Source organism: Dunckerocampus dactyliophorus, chromosome 14 (genome assembly GCF_027744805.1).
Source record: "Dunckerocampus dactyliophorus isolate RoL2022-P2 chromosome 14, RoL_Ddac_1.1, whole genome shotgun sequence".
NCBI classification, from domain to species: Eukaryota; Metazoa; Chordata; class Actinopteri; order Syngnathiformes; family Syngnathidae; genus Dunckerocampus; species Dunckerocampus dactyliophorus.
This window is the reverse complement of record NC_072832.1, coordinates 6,754,710-6,776,413: the sequence shown is the minus strand read 5'-3', so window position 1 is coordinate 6,776,413 and position 21,704 is coordinate 6,754,710. Positions and strand designations below refer to the sequence as shown.

The 21,704-nt window shown below is 43.9% G+C and overlaps 1 protein-coding gene across 2 annotated transcripts in view; it reads left to right on the top strand.

Annotated features, from left to right (window-relative positions):
- The window catches only part of cdh11 (cadherin 11, type 2, OB-cadherin (osteoblast)), an 89,030-nt gene extending 73,065 nt beyond the window's left edge, over positions 1-15,965 (top strand). For both annotated transcript variants that reach the window (XM_054798259.1, XM_054798258.1), the window contains 9 exons: positions 655-842; positions 7,264-7,377; positions 7,454-7,593; positions 7,757-7,893; positions 10,570-10,691; positions 10,814-10,931; positions 12,919-13,170; positions 13,482-13,633; positions 13,888-15,965. In XM_054798259.1, coding sequence (XP_054654234.1) covers positions 655-842; positions 7,264-7,377; positions 7,454-7,593; positions 7,757-7,893; positions 10,570-10,691; positions 10,814-10,931; positions 12,919-13,170; positions 13,482-13,633; positions 13,888-14,253 — 1,589 coding nt within the window. In that variant the 3' untranslated portion in view covers positions 14,254-15,965. The remainder of the gene's footprint in view (positions 1-654; positions 843-7,263; positions 7,378-7,453; positions 7,594-7,756; positions 7,894-10,569; positions 10,692-10,813; positions 10,932-12,918; positions 13,171-13,481; positions 13,634-13,887) is intronic.
- The last annotated feature ends 5,739 nt before the right edge of the window (positions 15,966-21,704 follow it).

Here is a 21,704-nt window from a genome sequence, read left to right as displayed (position 1 = left end):
TCGTCTTGTGAACGGAGTGCCTCATGACACCCCTATTGTTACAGCTCTGAAACAAAAACAAATATGAGGCGCTAGCGTCCCTGAACTGCAGTTTGTTTACGGTTCCGCTATATTATTATTAGCAGTACACAACACTATCAACAGGACTACTACTACCGCTAATGATAACAATAATAATAATAATTAAAATAACAACATTGTTGTGTTGGGGGTTGCAGCGCTGGATGTTCTAGCACTCAACATACTTGAAAACTAGAAATAAAATATCCAAAAACTGTTGGGTCTGAGCAGAAGGGATGAAGTGGTGAAGAAAGGAGGAGAAAAGTAGAATTGGAAGCTGAAAAGATGACGCAGGAGGAGGAAGCGAGAGAGGATTCATGATGAAGAGTGGACGTAGGGCAGATGAGATTGTTTGATAAAAGGACAAAAGAAGTGAGAGGGGAAATGGTCGTTCTTTAACACACACACACACACACACACACACACCCGCCTCCATAGGGGATATGAACAACCTTGAGTCCATAGAAGACAGTTGGTGTAGATGTTAATCCCTCCTGCCCTCCTAAACTGATCCAGCCTCTTTGGGTGTAAACGGCAATCATATCCGGCCAATCCAATCCCTCCGCTCACCTCTGCGCTCATCTTCCCTCGCAGGCGTGTACTCCATGTCTGTGTCCGAGGATAAAGTGGAGGGGGAGGAGGTGGGCCGCCTCAAGGCCAAAGACCCCGACATGGGAGACAATGGGCTGGTCAACTACCGCCTGACGGACGGAGACGGCCTGGGAATGTTTGACCTGACCACCGACTCGGAGACCAGGGAGGCTGTCATCAAGCTGAAAAAGGTAAAAAAAAAACAAAACATACATACATACATGATATAACAGGAAATGAAGAGTAGTTTTAGGCCTACATTTGGGTCCATATCTGTTTGTGTGGGGGGCGTATTCAGTTACTTCTATAGGGCCATACTGAAACTGCAAATTAAAATATATCATGTGGGGGAGCCGAACTTGCATGAAGAGTCACCAAAGTCTACAAGTAAGTCAGGCCAGGTGAAAAATTGTAAAAAAAATTGTATTTATTAGTGATCCCAAGCACGAACATCCCCTGTAAATTTAGAAAAAGGAGCCCCTGCCACCAGTTTCACACAGGACGCACAATGCAGCATTTTCAAAAAACAGGAAGTCAGCCATTTTGTGATGAAAAAACTCCTCCTAGGGAATTTGCCGAAATGAGCCCAAATCAAAATGAGGGATAGCAGACATATAATTTATTTTTCTATTCATATTCCTTTTAGACAGCAGAAATACAAAAATAATGTGTTTGTGGACACACTAGAGGGTCTGAATGCATGGCGCCCTCTGCTGGTTGTTTCCAACTAGTGAAAATCGAGAGTGCAGAGAAGTGCAATTAAACCCACTTTTTTCATTCTGGTATTGTTGAAATAAAATGTTAAACTGGCCCAGTTCTATAGAATACTCTGGGGTTCAACTGTCTGATATCCTCTCTTGTGATTCCACGCTACACATTCATAAGATCCCATTTTGTAAGACAATTCCAGGTCAGCTCCCAAACACCAACAGCACTTCCTGTCCACGCAACCAAGAGCGAGCAAGCGGGCGAGCTCGCTTTTCTTTATTCTGTGGGAAAATCTCGATCGATACAAATCTCCTTTGTCTCCGTGCAGGAGCAGCAACTTGAAGACTCTCTGTGGTTTGAGCATTTCTTTCCGCTGCTATCAGCAGGACGTTGCAGGGGAAATGAGTGCATGCATTGAAAAGATTTTAAAAAATAGAGCCTTGGAGCGGCTCGAGGTGAGGTGGTTAACCTCAGGTTGAGACGCTGGGCCAAAAGCAGCAAAGTGTGCGGTGGGGGCGGGCAGCTGTCCGAGAAGCCTAAATGTGACTGCAGCTCACTTTGACCACATCCAATGCGGGGAAAAGACACATGAGAGAGGACTTGTTAGGCCTTAAAAAGATGTTCTCATGTGGTTGAATGGGAGGATCCCCACATTTTAGCCTTTTGTCCCGCTTAGATCTTCTCCTTCTCTGTTTGGAGTCACTTTTCCATAAATCGGGGGTGTCCAAAGTGCGGCACGGGGGACATTTACTACGCCTGCGACAATTGGTAAAAATACATTGTTAAAAAGTCAGTCAGGAGAAAGTTGAAATGTTTATACGAATTACAAAAACCTGACATGCAGGCTGTTTTTTTACCTTTAATATACAGTACAGTGGAACTTCGGTTAGCGTCCGCCCCGGTTAAGGTGTTTTTCGGTTAAAGTCGAATATGTCCCCCACAATTTTGCATCGGTTTGCGTGCATTTTCCAATTAGCACAGTCTTGTCGCGTTGTTAAACGCTGCGTGAGTCCAGCTGTGTTCTTAAGGTATTTCTTATCACGAGACGTCCTGCCTTGTCAGCATTCTATTACATAGCTAACAAGATGGCAACCGCACCTGGAAGTCAGCTACGGTATGTCGCCCGTCTATGATGTCATCAGAGGTTGACTATCAAAAATGTTAACACAAAACACGTTTTACAATGATAGTTTTCGTTGTTTACAATAATTCTAGAAATGACAAAGGAAAGAACCAACTAACCATGCTAAAAAAAGGATTACTGTATACTGTAGTACCTAGTAGTACCCGCTTTTGCCAGTGGATTAGTAGAGCCATGTGGAGCTGAGCAGGTACCCTACAGTGGAAAAAGGGCACTTTGAAAGAGCAGTTTTGGGAAATTCCCCGTCAGTTTCTGGTCTATGGCAGCACAATAAAAGAATGAATCACGCAAGCTTAAATAAACCTCATCCCAAACAAAGTTTATACGTCTTAAATACGACGACCGTGAACTGAAAGACATTAGAACCTCAGTTCACCCACTAGAACTTGATCATCTGTGTCCACTTACAACAGAAAGGGGTCTTCCCACAAAGTTGGAAGCATACAAATGTCTCGTTAAGATGAAAGACTGAGGGACGACTAGTCCAACCTCTTATTAAATCATTCATTAAGAGTGGTGTCCAATGCCTGGTGTCCATGTCATGCTGCTACAGCAAACTTTGCATGAGAAGATGGTTAAAAAAATGGAGCAAACTAAGCCATTCACCTACATTTTGTGCGTGTGTGTTGTATTGACTGACAACAGGAACAATCACACAAAAAACCGTCATCATGACTCCCTGTGACTCTTGTAATAATAGCATCAGAGCCTCAGGCTGATTTGAAGCGTGTGTGTATATATGTGTGTGTGAGGCGCCATGAAACCACTTGCGTTCAACTCAATCTGATTACCGTGTCCTGATTCGGATGTGCGAGCGTGATTATTGAGTCTTGATGCCTCTCGGGGGAAATCATCACCTGTTGGCCACTAGAGGCAGCGCAACACATCTTCACACACACGCATATGCGCGCACACGCGCGCACACTGGTACATTAACACCTGAACACTCTTTGAAATCAGCATCGGTAGAAGCCTTCACTAATCTCTATTCTCTCTCTCACACACCGGCCTGAGCTTTCATCAACTATTCTCTTTCAACTGTTTCCTGACGAAAGCACTTTGCAGAATATTAAGGAGCTGTGCGTGCACGTGTGTGCGCGCGCGCGTGTGTACGCATGTTATAGTGAATATTTTTTCCCTCATGTCGATCACGGTGGGGCAGAATGAAAGCGAACAAGCTGACGCTTCGTGGCTGGAGAATGAGAGCAGCGGGGCACATCCTACGCTTCCGCTTGTTCAACGCCTTGAATGGCCACATTGAGGCGGGACGCTGACGCTGCCATGTGCAAGTCGGGGGTTGTGACATTGTGACGTTTTAATTGCAAACTTTTCAGAAGTGTCACTTTGTACTAAGATTGCGTTGTCTGCGGCTGTTAGCTTTAGTTTCATGTTAAGATTAGCTGGAAAACATACAAGAAAATGTGCAACTTCAACCAAAAAAAACATAAGCACACCATCACCAGATAGCATACGTTACCAATTTGCCTTAAAACTACAGGTTGTACAAAACATGTCTATAGTTTTCACAATTACAAATTAAACTGCATAAAAATTGTCCGAAATTTTGGCGTTCACGGCTGTCACTCACGATCGTTGGCATTCACGTACATGTCGGTAGCACGTGCACATACACAGAAGCTCTCGGAGAAGCGACCGACTGTTTGGAGTCATTGTGTGGTTACGAATAGGCTATGCATTTAATAATAGCTAACGCCAGTCGCTAAACCTTGCCACATAGCTATTATTAGTGGAGAACAAACAAACAACTACAGTCATCCCTCGTTTTTTGCAGTTAATTGTTTCCAGACCCGACCACGATAAGTGAATTTCTGCTAGGTAGGATTCGATATTAATAAACTGAATATTTTTGTAGTTAGCACATGGAAAACCTGTTTGACTTTTCAAAATACGGCTTTTAACATAATTAGAGCCCTGTAGGCATGAAATAAAACCCCTACAGTCACCTTTAAACTATTATTCTTTGTTTACACCACATTGCTCAGGCTACGAGATATAAAAGATTTCAGAGATGGCCGCCGATGGCATAGCATACTTATTCTAAACTTAACGTGTTTCAAACTGGTGAAGAAGGACAAAGTAAGAAGCCAAAAACTTACCACTTCCACATGGAATGAGAGGAGAACATTTCTCTATCAAGTGGGACATGCCATGGTTGACTATCAGTGTAACATTACTGAGGCCTCTTGACCAGAATACTACTTATAACTTGTCTTTCAATATTTTTGGACTAACAATAAGCCATAGTCAACCATAAAACAGCTTTCATTTATTAATTAATATTTTAAAAACCTTGATAGAATGAGGGAGTGATGTTCGAACTGTGATGTAGCGAGGGACAACTGTAATGTGTGTGCGTTACGGTTTACGTACTCAAAGCAGGATAAGGTGGGACATGATGGTATTCATATGTTCGAATGGTGGAGCTCTCGAACATCAAACAATCAGAAAAATGTGGAGGAAATCCTTTTGAGCGAGTGTTTTTAACATGAAAGGTGTGTTTTTTGTGTGCTGTTGTGTTTAAACAAAGCTTTTAGGAAAGCAACAGGTTGCATAAAAGGTTGACAGATTTCCGAGCTAGCTAGTAGCTACTTCAAAGCTAGCTACTAAAAACGTGGACTATAAAAAATATGCGATAGAAACGATATCAATTTGGCCTACGATAGAGATTTGACTTCTATCGCCCGATCACAATAATGCAACCCGGCTGCAAAATTGAGACCGTCAAGCTGCAACACGTTGTCAATGTAACGTAGTTTGCTATAAGTTACTCAAATAAATTACATTTCCTGCCAGTATCATTAGCATTAAAAGGGAACGAGGGCTAGCTAAGATAAAACAGAGAAGCCCCTAGAAATGTTTCAACATTTTTCTAAGATACTGCCAATGTTTACAATATCAAATGTTATCAATATTGCAAACATTGGGCAGTATTTTACAGAAATGTGCAAAAGTTCCTATGGGGCTAATCATTTTGAACTTGACTGTATCGTTACTGCAAGAGGCTGCAATGTGGCAATATGGATTTTAGGCCCTGAACTACGAGCTAGTGTCTCGCAACCTCCTACAGTTCATTGCGATCGTTTCACACTTCATCTCCAGACCAACAGTCTGCCGTGTCGTCACCCTTTATTAGTCAACAACGTCAGTCTGGTTTGATCAATTAAAAGAGACGTTTCTCAAGCGCAGCGACCGAACAGGCAGCTCGTTTAGCCGGAACAGATGCTTTGAGCGTGCCTGTATTGCTGTTAATTAAATGTGTGATCACTTAACTGCTGTCATCACTCCGGTCATAAAGTATGGAGTTAATACGCAGAGCGACATTTGGGCGGCGGCCACAGGTGCGACGAAGCCGTCCCGCTCGGCTAGCGATGTCTGATGACGAAGGAAGGTAAATATGTAAATTTGAAGCACTGGATTAATGACGATGATGCTCTTATAATCTTGATTATGTTCTCAAGCTTTTTTTAAACGGATAATAAGCACCTTCTCTAATCTTGTTGGTCTCCAGCCTCCGTCTTAAACATTTTGGGTCTTGTTGAGCATTCTAATCCCCGCTAACACCTGCTAAGGCTTTATATGTGTGTGTGTGTGTGTGTGTGTGTGTGTGTGTGTGTGTGAGTGAGCTCATACATGTACTGTAGGGCCGGCTTCACACAGGGCTTAAAGGTCCGATCCTCCCGTTGGGATTTCATTAAGCGATGCTAGTGTGGAGATGAGGAGATCAAGCCGACTCCTGGGACTTGTGACACGTTAGCGCTCCCACAGAGCTGGAAAAACAGAGCCGGGGGAAGTGTGTTATTATCCCGCTTCTCTGCGCAGGACTGATGCCCAGAAGTGTTATTTACTGTCATTATGGAGACGAGAGAGAAATGGCAGAGTGTTGTTGGCACTACACATCATCGTGGAGACAGGGTATAGTTTTAATACAATAGCTTCCTTCTTTCCCAAAAACAACCACACGACTACTGCTACTAGTGTCACCTTGCACACGCACACACACACACACACACACACACACACACACACACACACACACACACAATAAGAATGCTATCACTTGTTGCAAATCAGTAATTCCCCAACAATACAAAGTAAATTAATCACAGTTCGGTCCAATAAAAGCCAACTGAATCTGTAGGCCGTGTCTCATCTTCAAAGCCGATAACAGTCACTGAAACTTGCAACGAGATCATCACCAAGATAAATGTTTCAAAGTATGACTGATATTTGGGGCTTCCCAGGTTTACTTGTTTGACCGCCATTGCCGTCATGCACATTCATGCAGCAACAGCTCCCCCTACCAGCGGACGACAACACTGCACGTGCTGCCTTTCTGCCTTTCATCCATCCATCCATTATCAACTGTATACCGCTTGTCCTTACGCCGGAGTCTATCCCAGGTGACTTTGAGCGAGAGGCGATCGGCAGCCAATCGCAGAGCACATATAAACAAACAACGATTTGACTCATTCATTCACGCCAATGGACAATTTCGATTCTCCAATTAACCAAACATGCATATTTTTGGAATGTGGGAAGAAGCCAGAGTACCTGGAGAAACCCCGCACACGCACGGGTAGGACATGTAAACTCCACACAGAGATGACCAAACAGGGATTTGTTCAGAAGCCTCGATCTCTGTGCTGCTAGCATGCTAAAGCACAACCACTAGGCCTTCGTACGACCCCGCCATCCAGTCTTTTCTTCACAAATTGCGACTTCTGTCTTGACTCCTTTTTTAGCGCGTGGACTTTGAGACAAAGAGGTCGTACACGCTGAAAGTGGAGGGCTTCAACCTTCATGTGGACCCCCAGTACCTGGCCTGGGGGCCGTACAAGGACGAGGCCACCATCAAGGTGCGTAGGAGATTTTCTAGATCACCTGCAGATGGGTGAGAACTTTATCAATAACAAGTGTGTTTAACATTTGCAGATATCAGTGGAGGACGCAGACGAGCCACCCGTCTTTGTGGCGCCCTCGTACACTTTCGAGGTGGAGGAGAACGCCCCAGAGGGTACTCAGGTGGGACGCGTCCACGCCAAGGACACAGACGTTGCCAACAACCCAGTCAGGTAACACAACACATGTCTCCCTTTGTAAGACCCAGAATCAACAAACGCTCCTTCATGACAGCTAGCAACCTGTTTTTTTGTGCAAACATTTCTCAGGAATTGTGGTGTGTTTGCACAACCTTACAGCTCTAAAAGTTTGCTAAAGTTGGTGTTCTGGACACAGGTACATGATTCCTCGCTACACGGACGTGGAGCAGTTCTTCAGTATTAACGCAGAGGACGGCATGATTACTACCACCAGACCATTGGACCGGGAGACTCAGGCCTGGCACAACATATCAGTGTCAGCCACAGAGATAGGTGAGATCTTTACATCTTTGGTTAAGTCGAATGGAGTGCTTGGCATTCCAGATATTTCCATCCACAGGTGAAAAAAGTCCTGGTCTTCCTGGTCTTGCATTTTGGCTGTGAGACATGAGTGACTTTAGTCCCTGGGGAAAACGACTTCAGTGTCAATCGGTTTCCTGAGAAGACACAAATGGATGAGACTGTGAGGGATATTACTGGATGGACTTGAATGTTGCCCTGGGCCAGGGGTCGGCAACCCGTGGCTCCCGAGCCACATGCGGCTCATCAGCCTCCTTGTTGCGGCGCCCTTGGCCGAGCGTGGTGATTTCTTTAACACCAAAGTGCATTTTCCAAAACAATGTGGAATATCCGACTTACCGCAAGTCTGTGAATGCATCTAGACTGCATTCTGACTGCTGATTGGATGAGCAAGGGAAGGGGAGGTATGCTAGTGTATGCAGTGAGCCTCACTGGAGAGAAAAAACGGTGAGGGAGTTGTGAGTTGAGTCTGAAGCAAGTTACTGCGCAGTAAAATAAAACTATGTAATTAACGAGGAAATAGCAATATGTTTTATAACGAGAAGCGCGCTGTAGCTACGTGTTTGCAGCCCATGACATGCTAATTGCTGAGGTGGTGACTCCGGGAGAGGCAGCTAGTGTGCCACGGGAGCTGACTGTGCATTGACCGCTTGTGACTGCTGTGAGGCGGGGCGGACCTCTCAGCAGCAACCGCAGAACAATACGTGCTTTCACTTAGCCTAACAAAAACCAATGCTTTCACTAAGTCTCCCAATACCAGTCCCTACATTTGTCGCTACTTGCTTTTGGGAAAATAAGTCACCAAGAGGACTTGGAAAGTCGCCAAATTTCGTGACAAAATGGCCAAGTTGGCAACAGTGGGCTGCACATGAGATGGGAAGGAGGGGGAAGCCATTCACAGATGGAGAATACATGAAAGAATCCTTCATCAAAATCTGAGCATCTACTCTCCCAATTAAAAAATAAACAAGAAATGACTCAGAAAATGAAAGAATGGCTCTCTCGGCAAAGACAGTCAAGGACAGGACCAACAGAATGGTCACTGATGACAATTCAGCACAGGCGTAAAAGCTACTGAGCAAACAGCACTGATATGCAGAAAGGTGAACTCTGATGAGCTTTTTCATGTTAAAGTTGGCTACGTTTTGTTTTCATTTTAAACAAATACGGCAACCACTCAAAAAGGCTTTCAGAGTTCAGTTTCGAAATGGTTTCAAAATAGGCCTACACGTGCTCGCTGCAAATCTGTTTGTTGAATTTTGTTATTCTAACAGGTAACATGGAAAAATAAAATTTGAATTTTTACAAGTTTATAAGCTGTGTAATGTTTTGTGGCTCCACACTATTTTTTTTTTTTACTGGAAAAAGCAGCAAAATAGATCTTTTGATGCAAAAGCTTGCTGACCCCTGGCCTGGGCGGTCCCTGGATCGAGTTCTGTGACATCTTGGTTCACGGTTGACGCTGCTTTTGCATGTGCTGCTTGACCTGCCACTGTTAATATTTGTCTATGCTTTTTGGTCTTTCTGTCCATCTCTCCACTTTGTTATGCAGAACTCCAGCCAGGGTACATATTTTCCCCAACTTTTTCCCAACGGTTTTGAGAAGTCTGAAATGTTATCATTTCCTCGGATGACATGTTTTTAATGTTCAAGTCTGTCTTCACGTATGAGTTCCATTTTTCTGCATTCATCATTGCTGTTTTTGCACCTTTTTCAGCATAACTTCCTTCAGACTTCTGAGAGTTAATGGTAATAGCGCCACCTGTTGCTTTGGCATGCGTTTTAAAGCCTGAAAATGTATTTTAATGTGGACTTTTTCAATAATTGAACTGTAATCCGTTTAGATGTGACTTTAAATAAAGATGGTGGAGGCAGTACCAGAGTGGTCGCCAAAAACAGTGCAGAAAATCCCAAAAAAAGGAATGCAAGCTGACCCACGGGTCCTCTCATGGGCTGTAGCCCCCCAAAGCAAGCAAGCCACAAGGGCCCCACCCTGGCATTCTGTGGCTGGAGCCAGAGCTCGCCAAGTGCCGCGCGGTTTCCCTGCGGCGGCGCTCGACGCCAGACGTCCAGATGGAAACAAGCTCCGAGCCCACAGTTAGGAGCGAGGCAGGCTACGCTAACCACTAACGGGCCCCGGGAAGATAAGTAGAAGGCTCGTAATGACAGGGTGGTGGAAAAAAAATCACATGGAGTCGAGTCGCAAAATATGCGAGGAGGCGCAGCGGAGAAATTGAGCTGCAGTTTCCGTTCCTAAAGAAAACAAATACGCTTTTTTAAGTATCGACGCAAGGCTTGTTGTGAGACCATTTGTATTTATGTGATATGCGTGTGTAGATTGTGTGGATGTTGTTCCATATCACATCCCGTTTGTCTTCCTTTTGATACCCAGCGAGCGTTGCGTAACCTGAGTTTTTTTGCGCTGCAAAATGGTTAGTGTGATGCGCGTGGGAGCTGGCTAGCATGGCGGCTCACTTTGATGCCTCACAGACGCGGGACGCCGAAAATAACACAACGTCAAGACTTGATTGACAGGCAGTGTTGTTGGGAATTTATCTTAAATGTGTTCAGTCGATGGATTGACACACACACACGCTGCCTAACACAATCTGGTGATTAATGACTGACCATGCGTGTGTGTGTGCGCAGGAGGACACCACCAGGACACTAAAGTACGCGTCAACATTAAAGTGAAAGACAAAAACGACAACGCTCCAGAGTTTGCTACCAACAATGAAGTCCTCATGTGTGAAAATGTCGTGCCAGGAAAGGTACGTGTGTGTGTGTGTGTGTGTGTGTGTGTGTGTGTGTGTGTGTGTGTGTGTGTGTGTGTGTTTCTGTGCCTGTCTTTCTGTGTTTGTGTGCCGCATGTAACGTGCGGACATTCTTGCAGGTGATTGAAACCATCAGTGCAGTGGACAAAGATGAGATGGGCCACAGACAACACTTCATCTTCAGCCTAGCTCCAGACGTGGCCCACAACCACAACTTCTCCCTCAAAGATAACAGAGGTGGGCCGAGTTGGCGTTAACCTTCATATCCTAATCTTCCTTGCCCTGCTTTTAATTCCTTTCTTGCATTTGTGGCCTCTTTCTGGCCAATTTTACCTCGTAGAAAGCAGCACAAGCATGGCCACATATCCTGCGGGCCACATTAATTGCATTGTGGTCTCGATCCATCTGTCCATACATCTTCGGGGGCTGAGATGATTGAATTAAGCTCTCACAGAAGTTTAAAGACAGGAAAGCGGCAGCCAGAGTGGTGTGGAAGTAGTTATAGAGATGGAAAAGGAATTTAGCATGTAGATAATGAAATAGACAGACATACTGGCAGTCGCCACGAGTGTTGGCAGGAGGCTCTGGGCAACAGATGACACTCACATCTGACAAAGATGCTGGTTTGGTCCCTTGGGTCGAATCGTCAAGTTTTATCTAAAAATAGCTTCCATTTTGCTTCCAAGCGATCTTTTTTTCAGCTGCTTGTTATTGACAGAATGCATCAACACGTAGACATACAATATAATGATCCAAATGGGAAGTATACTGCATGTTTAGCATATTTGTAAAGTAAAATCATGATAAAATATTAAAAAAAAAACATGTAGCCACCATTGCAGCTAATTTGTTGCATGCGACAGTCCTCAGTCATGCTTACTGTTTGTATATGATGGTATATCACCAATTAAAGCCACAGAATCCCAAATGATCATTTAAGCAATGATTTCCCTTGTACAAACGTACTATAATAGTAATAATAATAATAATAATAATAATAATAACACCAAGCACTTCTAAGAACATATTTTTTCACTTGAAAACAACGGCTGTCAAATGTACTCTTAAGCGACATGTGGCGCGATAACCCCAAACAAGAAGGCCGTGTCAGCCAGTCAAAAAACCTGAAGGAAAAACAAATACAGCGGACGTTTGGTTACCATCATTAATCCATTACAGAAGGTCCGACTGAAACCGAAACATACTCTAACAAAGTAGATGTTTCCTATAGGAAATAATGTAAATCCAGTTTTACATGCTGAAAACAATGCATAGAAATGCTGAATGAAAAAGATAAATAAACATTTAACGTCACTTTCACCTTGATTGAAGATTTTTGTTGACAAAGATGGCAATGACGAGCAGGGAGGAGGAGAAGAGAACTCCACAGAGATGCCACCTTCATACGTATTTCATACTTATATCGTTATTTCTTGAATTCAGTCGTGTTTCTCGCCTCCTTTATCAAAGTGCCGGCACTCGCAACTTTGTTTGGCTCCATTGTGGGTCATTTTGCGGCCATGATCAATAGGAAAAGCAGAGACTTGTGTTGTAACTGTGTTGGTTAGCAAACAACTACAGAGTCAGCCGCTGACGACGTCATGGACAGGCGGCGGAGCTGGGGTGGATACATGCACGCCGCTAGCAGGGACGTTTTGTGATAAAAATACATTATTAATACGTTAAAATACGCTGAATGTGTTATACTTGTATCTTAGTTCATTTATTCATTTTTATGCTTGAAATGCTTAATTTAGACCACAAGTACATAAAATCTGCTTAAATGTGCATATTTTTTCACTAATAAACAACCGTAGTCAACCATGAAAGAGTGATGATGAGCGAAGCGGCGAAATTCTAAGTGTGATGGAAAAATGTGGTAACCGGGGCATACGCTAGTCAAGGTTCCACTGTAGATCAGAACTGGAATGCAGACTTTGGCCAAGGCCACAGCGTAAACGTAACTAGTTTCTGGTTATCTAGGGTTGACGTTTACATTGAATGCTCATTGAATGGGTCCTTCTTTCACTCAAACTTGGTTGTGTAGTTTTTGTGTTACCAACCAAGTTAGCTGCCAGTGTACCAACCTGAAACTTTAGAATGACAAAGTGTGACGTCACACTGTCACAGAGACAGACAGGGAACAAAACAAACAAAACAAATTTTCATGTAATTGGAAAAAAAGGCAAATCTCTGACCAACAAATGTCTTTTGCGTCCAACAGACAGCACGGCCAACATCTATGTGCTGCGTAAAGGATTCAGTCGCCTGACGCAGGACGTCTACTTCCTCCCCATCGAGATCAACGACAACGGCCTTCCGTCCATGAGCAGCACCAACACACTGACCATCCGGGTGTGCTCGTGCGACAGCAAGGACATCATCTTGTCCTGCAACGTGGAGCCCTACGTGTTGCCCGCTGGCCTGAGCACGGGCGCGCTCATCGCCATCCTCGCCTGCATCGTCATCCTGCTGGGTAGGAGCCTGGAGAAAATTTCCTGGGTGTTTTTGCCTTCAGGAATATTTTTGTCCTCAACCTATTTAGTAAACGACATTACAGATTTTGTCATTCTTAAAAAAAACCCACTGCTTTCATTACCATTTCCATGTCTGCAGCCGCTCTGTTAACTCCCCAACGGAGAACATTCCACAATAACCACTTGCAATTAAATGCGCACGAAGCAACACAATATGGATCCTAATTAAACTGTCTAAGGTTTCATTGCACGGTGCACGCTCAAGTCACAGGGAACGATTGTTTAATTTCCTTTAATTGCGCGTTTGCAGCCATCGTGGTGTTGTTTGTGGCGTTGAGGCGTCAGAAGAAGGAGCCGCTGATCGTGTTCGAGGAGGAGGACATCCGCGAGAACATCATCACGTACGACGATGAGGGAGGCGGCGAGGAGGACACGGAGGCTTTTGACATTGCGACGCTGCAGGTACAAGGAGGGTCAGGGGTGACATGCTTTTAGGGGTTTTTTCAACGAACTTTGTGGGAGGTCTTTTTCTATTGGCAGTGCTCAAAGCAAAGTCTACAGTCCGGCAACTCTGATGTCACAAATGGACAAAAAAAACCACAAATGTTGTAGAAAGTCTTCCCAGAAGAGTGGAAGCTGCCATAAGCCGTACTTTGTAAGAACTGTGCAGATCTGTTTAGTTTCCAAAGTGACACCAATGCTGTGTCTATCTTCAGAATCCCGATGGCGCCAACGGTTTCCTGCCAAGAAAGGACATCAAGCCGGAGCTCCAGTTTCCCCTCAGGCCCGGCGTCGGCCGCCCGGCTGCCAACAGCGTAGACGTTGACGACTTCATCAAGACTCGCATCGCTGAGGCAGACAGTGACCCGACGGCACCCCCGTACGATTCCATCCAGATCTATGGCTACGAGGGCCGGGGGTCTCTGGCGGGGTCGCTGAGCTCATTGGAGTCGGTGACCACGGAGTCTGACTTGGATTATGACTATCTGCAGAGTTGGGGCCCCAGATTCAAGAAGCTGGCGGATTTGTACGGGACCAAAGACTGCTGCATTAATGACGCTGACGATGGCGAGGACTCTTAACAACTGGACGCACCCCCTTCCCAGTCTCCCCGGCCCCAAATTCTGACGTGATTCTGTGAGGATACGAGGGCTTAATCGCCTCAACTCTTCCCAACTGATCAGTTCACCTTGTCAACTTTCTCCAATTTTCTCCAAGATGATTTGTTAGCGATTATGAATGCAGTCCGCTTACTTTTGCAGTATAGGGCTGGGTATACCTGTCACCAGTGTGTCTGAATAAAAAATGTTCCTGTATGAGCAAGATGATGCTTAGCGCAGAGTGTTTAGTTTAAATTAGAGGTTCTGGACACTTTGTGGACTGGATTCACAAACTTCTTCACCGGTTCCTGAGAGAGCTTTTACTCCCTTTACAGGTTCCCGACCTGCTCTCTTTGAGGGGCCACTATTGAAGACTAAGTTAGTAAAAGGAGCAAGCAGCTGTCCGGTGGTCCTGAAAGTCCAGACAGTTGAAACAAAAAAAAGGCTTTTTCACATTTGAAATGAAGCGGTACAGCGTCGCTGACACGCCGAAGGACTCCGGGTTGTTGATACTGTGAAGATGCGGCGAGTGTCTTTACAGTATGGTGGCCTTAAAATAAAAAAACAACTCCAGGGGTGACTAACAGACGAACAATGTAGAGACCGCTAGCTTCAGTAGCTTCCTGCGGACAAAGCAAAGACTGAGGCTCTGTGAAGATGCCAGTCTAGTACATTTCCCCCCCCCCCTCGACTCCCACAACGTGACGGACTGGATTCTACGTAAAAAAACTGGATTATTTGTTTTCAAGTCAGAAGAGAGAAGCCGCCCTTTCCTGCTATCAATCACTTCCACCGCTGATGATCAGTCATAACGAGTAAAAACCTGTGAGTTCTAAAAATAGCCTTAAACTCAATGGACACTCTCGCAACGCAGTGCATTCTCCTTGTTCTGCCTCCTTTTGTTTCATTTTTATTCAAACTCAAAAAGCAAACTAGCCTCCATGCTTGGTCCGTGCGGAGAATGTGCAAACGAGTGGTGAAAACGGGAAGTGATGTTTCAGCGTTCAGTGTCCACGAGGAAAACGTGCAGGGTGTCATTTCCCGCCGCGAGCTTTGCGGGACAGCAACATCTGTTGCATCAACACGTGTTGCAAAAAATTCCAAAACGCTGAAGCCAGGACGTCATTTTTAAGTGCAAAAGTTCTTTAAACTCATTTTTTAATGATTATATTATAATTATTACCATTGTTTTTTTAATCAGTATTATCATTATTATGACTGTTGTTATTTCTTTGGCTACACAGGAACAAGCTTATGTTGACCTCTGCATTTTACTGCTAAGAGTTGAACAAGTTCCGCCTGTGAAAATTCAATCTCACTTGTTTTGCTTTTGTTTTTTCTTCTGCTGCTTGTTTTCTTTCCCCTCATTATTTGGCGTTCCATCGTTCTTTCTCCCCGGTCAAGAGGAACACGAGCAATCTGTGTTTGTTTGCCGCGAGAGAGACCTCCTTTTTATTCTTCTTCTGTCAAGTTTTATGGTACCGATTTGTACAATTTTAAAAGTTCTTATTTTAGTATACATTCCAGAATATTCCAGTATTACAACAAAAACATGTTTAGAAGATTTAAAAAGAAAATGATTCAGCATCACACTTATATTTTCTGAACATTGTATCGTTGCTTTACTATGTGCTTCAATCTCTGAAGCAAAAAAAAAAAAAACGAACTTTGAAATAAACGCTCTTTTTATAAAATGATACTGGACTGTGTGGACGACTACGCTTACTTTGCCTTTGAAACAGAGGGTACAAGACTTTGCAATCACTTTTATAATATAGACGGTTGGGCTATTGACTGTGAACTTGTTAGCATTCTAGCGTGTTAACAAAAGCTTTGTTTTAGCCATGATTTGATCTTCCTTGAATATTTCTACATTCTTTTAGACAGTTCTTGTTCTATGCCTCTCAGCCTCTTCATCTAATTACACTTCCTTGTGTGCAGCTGTAGAGAGGAGATCCCAGGCCGACTGAAGCCTGATTACTTTTTAATCATGAAGTGGCACTCGAGTAAACAGGGAAATATTCTTGCCATCACTTCAGTGCTTGTGTGTGTGTGTCTGTGTGTGTGTGTGTGTGTGTGTGTGTGTGTGTGTGTGTGTGTGAGCTGGGTGCACGTCCTTGGGTGAACCACAAGCAGCAGCCACTAAGTTAATTAAGCATCCAGACACTTCGAATTGAGTGCGTAGGCTGCTTGCACACATGGAGAACATGTGTGTGTTGTCCGTGATGTCCTTGAACACAACACTAGATGTGATCAATTCACCTGCTAACGCTCTTTCGTGAAAAAATGTCATGAAAACACGGTGAGCTCATCCTTCATATTTTTGTACCACGTTAGTCATTCATTCAGGGGTGCCGCCAGGAATTCTGGACACCATGAAAAAAAACCACCTTGGGTCACCCCCTACCTTTTTTGGGGGCCCCTGACTGGAATTGTTCCAACGTTTCCCCCGTATATGCCGCCCCTGCATTCATTCATTCATGATCCATCCATCCATTCAGAACATCCACACATACAACCAGACATGAATCCTTGAGCCACACATCAACCTGCTCATGAATTCATCTACCGGTTATGCTTCATCCACCAGTCAATCCATTACTCAGATAATCCATCCACTCATTCATGCATCCCACTCATCATCCATCCATTATTTTAATCAACCCATTCATCCACTATCTATCCATCCATCCAGCCACGCACCGATCCATTCACTCTGTTAGAGATGGGAAAATCTTCTGCTCTGTTGTGGGAGTAGAGATGCAAGTAGGCTTTATCTCCAACAGAGAGATAACACATGCCAAGGCTTCTCTTGGAACAATAGCACCCTGTTCTTCTTTAATGAACTTCACACACATACACATAGATTTAATATGACTCATTTCCTGTCTGCTATCCAACAATTGGCTGAAATTTGTATTTAATATGAGTCATCCTTCTTGTCTCTTATCAAAGAATTGGCTGAAGTCAGATCGGGCCAATATACCAACAAACAGTTAACGGGACGTTTCCTGAGCACCGGGACCGCCTCCAAAGCAGACCTAATGTATGATGAAGAGGAAGTCAGTTTGACTTTAGAAAGCGTTTGGACCTCCCAATATCTCGGTTGGTGGGCTGACTCCATAATTGCTTGTATCACTCCTTTTTAATATTGCACTGGTAAACTTGACTTCAGACTCATAGCCTTATTCCGAAGGTTGTTAGAACAAAAGAATCTGGGTGGGCAGTGCCCTGTAAAAGGACCAATTCGAACAACCCGCTCATTATTCATCCATTCATCCAACAATCAATCCATCACCCACATCAACCCTCCAGACTTCATCCATTCATTCATTCATCCATCATTTCATCCAGTCATCCTCAAGTCATCCATCCAGCTATCCATCAATCATCCTGACCCTGCATTAATCCATCAATGGATTACCTTCAGTATATCATCTATCGACACTTCACCCACCCGTCCAATCATCTGTCCATGGATCCATCATTCATCCATCCGTCATTCCTCTATCCACCTGCTGATTCTGCCATCCTTCAATCAATCCATTACAGATATCATCCACCCCGTCTTCCATTCAATCCACCCTTGAATTTATCCAAACGTTCACCCGACCTTCATCCCTCCACCCACATTACACACCCAATGATACACCTGCCCATTCATTCATCCATCAGTCAATCCATTACTCATATAATACATCCAGTCCTCCATGCAACCCCCCGTCATCCATCCTTCCAGCTATTAATCAAACCATCCATCAACTATCTAATCTCCCACTCATTATTCATCCATCCATACACTCATTCACCCACTCAATATTCATCCATTCACCTTCTCATCCATCCATCTAACCAGTCATCCATACATTCAACCAATCCACGCATCATCCATCCAACCATTACTCGTCTCTGCACCTATCCATTATTCATTCCTCTAGTCATCAATCCATCCATCCACCCTCACATCATCCATCTGTCCATCCATAAACCAGCCATATATCCAGATTTCATCCATTATTTGCCCAATGATTCCAATCATCTATCCATCTATCCATCCATCTTCACTCCATTCATCCATCCATTAATCACCCACATAATCCATCTTTCATCCATTCATATCTATCCATCAGTCCAACCATCTTCACTTGATTTATGGTTTGTCACACTCGGTCACAGTCAGATATGGAGTAAAAAAAAAAAAAAAAAAAAAAGATTTAAAAAATATGTCTGCCTTCACGGGGCCAAACACAAAGTGATAGAGGGGACCTCCAGTAGGCAAAGAAACAAAGTGGTGCTCTGTGTGTTGTCTGTCTGTGTCTGTGTGTGTGTGTCTGTGTGTGTGTGTGTGTGTGTAAGCAAGGAGAGGTCAGAGAGAGGCCACCTTTGCAGCAGGCAGACAACACATAGAGCAGTATGTGTGTGTGCAAGTGTAGGTTATGTAAAAGCAATCAGAGGCCTGTTTAATCTTTCAGAAAAAGATCCTGCTCATTTCCATAATCATCATCTCCCTTTCAGCAGCAGTCCAACACTGACACAAGCGAGTGTAGGATGAATGCCTCCCCTTTCCTCACGTCCTCATCATCATCCCTCTCCTCCTGATTTGTCCTGGGAATAATCACCAGGACACATTTAAACGTTTAAATGCAGGGCTAACGTTCCTTCCATCTGCAAGCAAAGCTCCTCAAGTGTGGACATCACACTTGGCAAACAGCCTCTGTTGGAATGTGTTCGAAGTGTTGCACCAGAGAAGACAAGTGACAGGAAAAGTTGTGTCAAGACACAGGGAATTCTAAATTAAAACCAAAACAAAGAGTAAGCTTGAGGGAAGTGGCCATTGGATGCAATTCAAATGATTGTCCCCTTCCATGCAATGGCTTTGCCCTCTGAAAAGATGGACTATGTTCACTAATTACTGTGATTTTGCACACTTGTCATGAAAGCCCTTGTAGATGTTCCAAGACATGTGTTCCAAAAGTATAGATGGGTGCCTATGCAGAACCATCCATCCTTTTGTTTTCTGTACCACTTTCCTCACCTGAAATGGAGCCTATCCCTGCTACCTCTGGACCGGTCGCCAGTCAATCACAGGACATATGCAGGGTGTCCCAAAAAAAAAAAACGTATACACACTTAAAATAATTGTAAACCGGTTGTTGATTATAATTTGTTCTATTTTCAAAATGTAATAGAATTTGCAAACATCATTTTGTTGTTTTGTCACTGCCTTTTCTGAAACTGACATCCCTTCTGGTCCCGAAACTGCTGACAAAGTGAAGCAATGGAATTGCACACATCACAAGACGATTCCGTTGGTATTGGCGCGCATTCACGTTCAATGGCTACTCTCAATTCAGCGACCGTAGGTATTCCCATTCAAAAAAAAAACTAGACTACTGTAGTGGTGTGAGCTCTGGTGAACGCGAAAGATATTCAATGAAACCCCTCCCTTCAATCCACCGGTTTGTCAAGATGTCATCAAGGAAGGATGTAACACTGCGATGGTAGTGTGGGGATGCCCCATCTTGCTGAAAATAAAACTCCTCATCTTCAAAGTCTTCTCTAATACTTGGCATGACAGACTGTTGCAGCAAGTGTGTACATTTTTTTGGGACACCCTGTACAGATGAACAACCATTCCCACTCACAGTCACACCTATGAACAAGTTAGGGCACACTTGACGCTTGGGTTTGTGTCATGGAACGCAAAGCTTCACAGTATTCACACGTGCATAAAGTAAAGATTTGATCGGGCAGCTTTCGTGACATAACTGAAATATCCCAAACCAAAGTCCCTTTTATAGGCTGATCAAAGTGTCGACAGCCTCCAGAGCCTCATGGAATATGACACTTTTTTTTTTTTTCTTTTTTAGCTTGAGGCAGCAATGAGACTAAAAAGACAGTCTTATCAATTAGTGAGATATTCTCACACGAGGTTTGCATCAGTATCAGTGGTTTGCTGTTAGCTCCCCATGCTTAATCAGCAACGATAGCTTCTGTCTGGCTTGTTTTTTTTTTTAAATGCATCATGGTGAGCGATGCCGTGGCGTCTGGCCCTTCCCTCCATGTCCACTCGGCGTGTCCGAGCCATCTGGCGGCGCCAGGCCCGGCGTGCCTAAACAACCGTCACGCACACACACGTACACAACTAGCTTTTTAGCGCCTGGGCTAACCGGCAAAGAGGATTCCTAATACAGCAAATTAGCTGTAGATTTGAAATGAAGGATCAGTTCATTAAAAATGCATTAAATATGAACGGGTTCAGTTGATGCTAAATGGAAGGAAGAGGAGGAGGATGGGAGATGAATCTGGAAAGCCTCTCCTTGTCATTCCCGATATTCCCATGGCGCTGGCTGTGTCACATTTATAAATTCTGTAAGATTGTCTTTAATGTCCTCCATGGCTTTTTATGAAGACATTAAGAAAAAAACCTCCTTCCTCATGGACATGATACCGCCTCTGACCCCCTTTCTTTGTATATGTGCCCGCCACTTTGTAAAACAGCAGGCTTCGCTTCACATCTAAAAATGAAGAATAAATCAGTCAGCTATAGACGTGGCAGCTGTAAGTTTGATCATTTTGCTTCTCTTCAGCAAGTAGGCTAACCTAGCACAATGTTGCTGTTAAAATGTGACGATAATGTCAGCACTGTAGCTCACAAAGCTATGCAAATGTTGACAACATGCTAACATTTGTGTCCTCCTGTCCCACTACTTAATGTTACGCTGTTGTATGCGATATAAGGCATGTATTCCGTTGGACGCGTGCAGAGTTACGGTGTACAGTGGGACCTCGGTTTTCATAGTACTCGGCCTTCAACAGAAATTATTGCCAAAAATATGTCTGAGTTTTCGTTCACTGTCTAGGTTATCTTATAGGCAAACATCCACGCTTTGATGACTCAGTCTCTGTGAAGAATGGATAGTGGTTCTTCTAAAGTGGTTTATTTGCTCATAGAACACACACAAAGCAATAAACAACTCAGTTTCTGTCTCCTTTCTTCCTCCTAATAAGCTCTATGTGCCCTGCGCCAATGAGACGTTGACACGCACTGTGTATTTCTGGGTGTACTGGGGGCTTTTTTTTTTTTTTTTTAAACTACGGCTGCAAAATAACCCACTATGATGCCAAAGAATGTTGCAAGTGCCTTTGATAGATACAGTAAGGTGAGAAACATTATTGAACTCAAGAAAGAACCTAAAGGCTCCTAGTTTACACAGGTTGCAGTGGGAATGGTTTAAGGGAGACACATTACAGAAAGTGAACCGGGCCAGTGTGTGTCATGATGACTTTACGTGCTGCTGAGGTTTAGAACAAACTTCAACTGAGCAAGTATACACCATCCACTCTTTAAAGTTATGTTTTTACACACTCATGGACAAACACAGCTCATTAGCATTAAAGCTACAGACGCACAGAAAGGCGTGTTCCCAGTA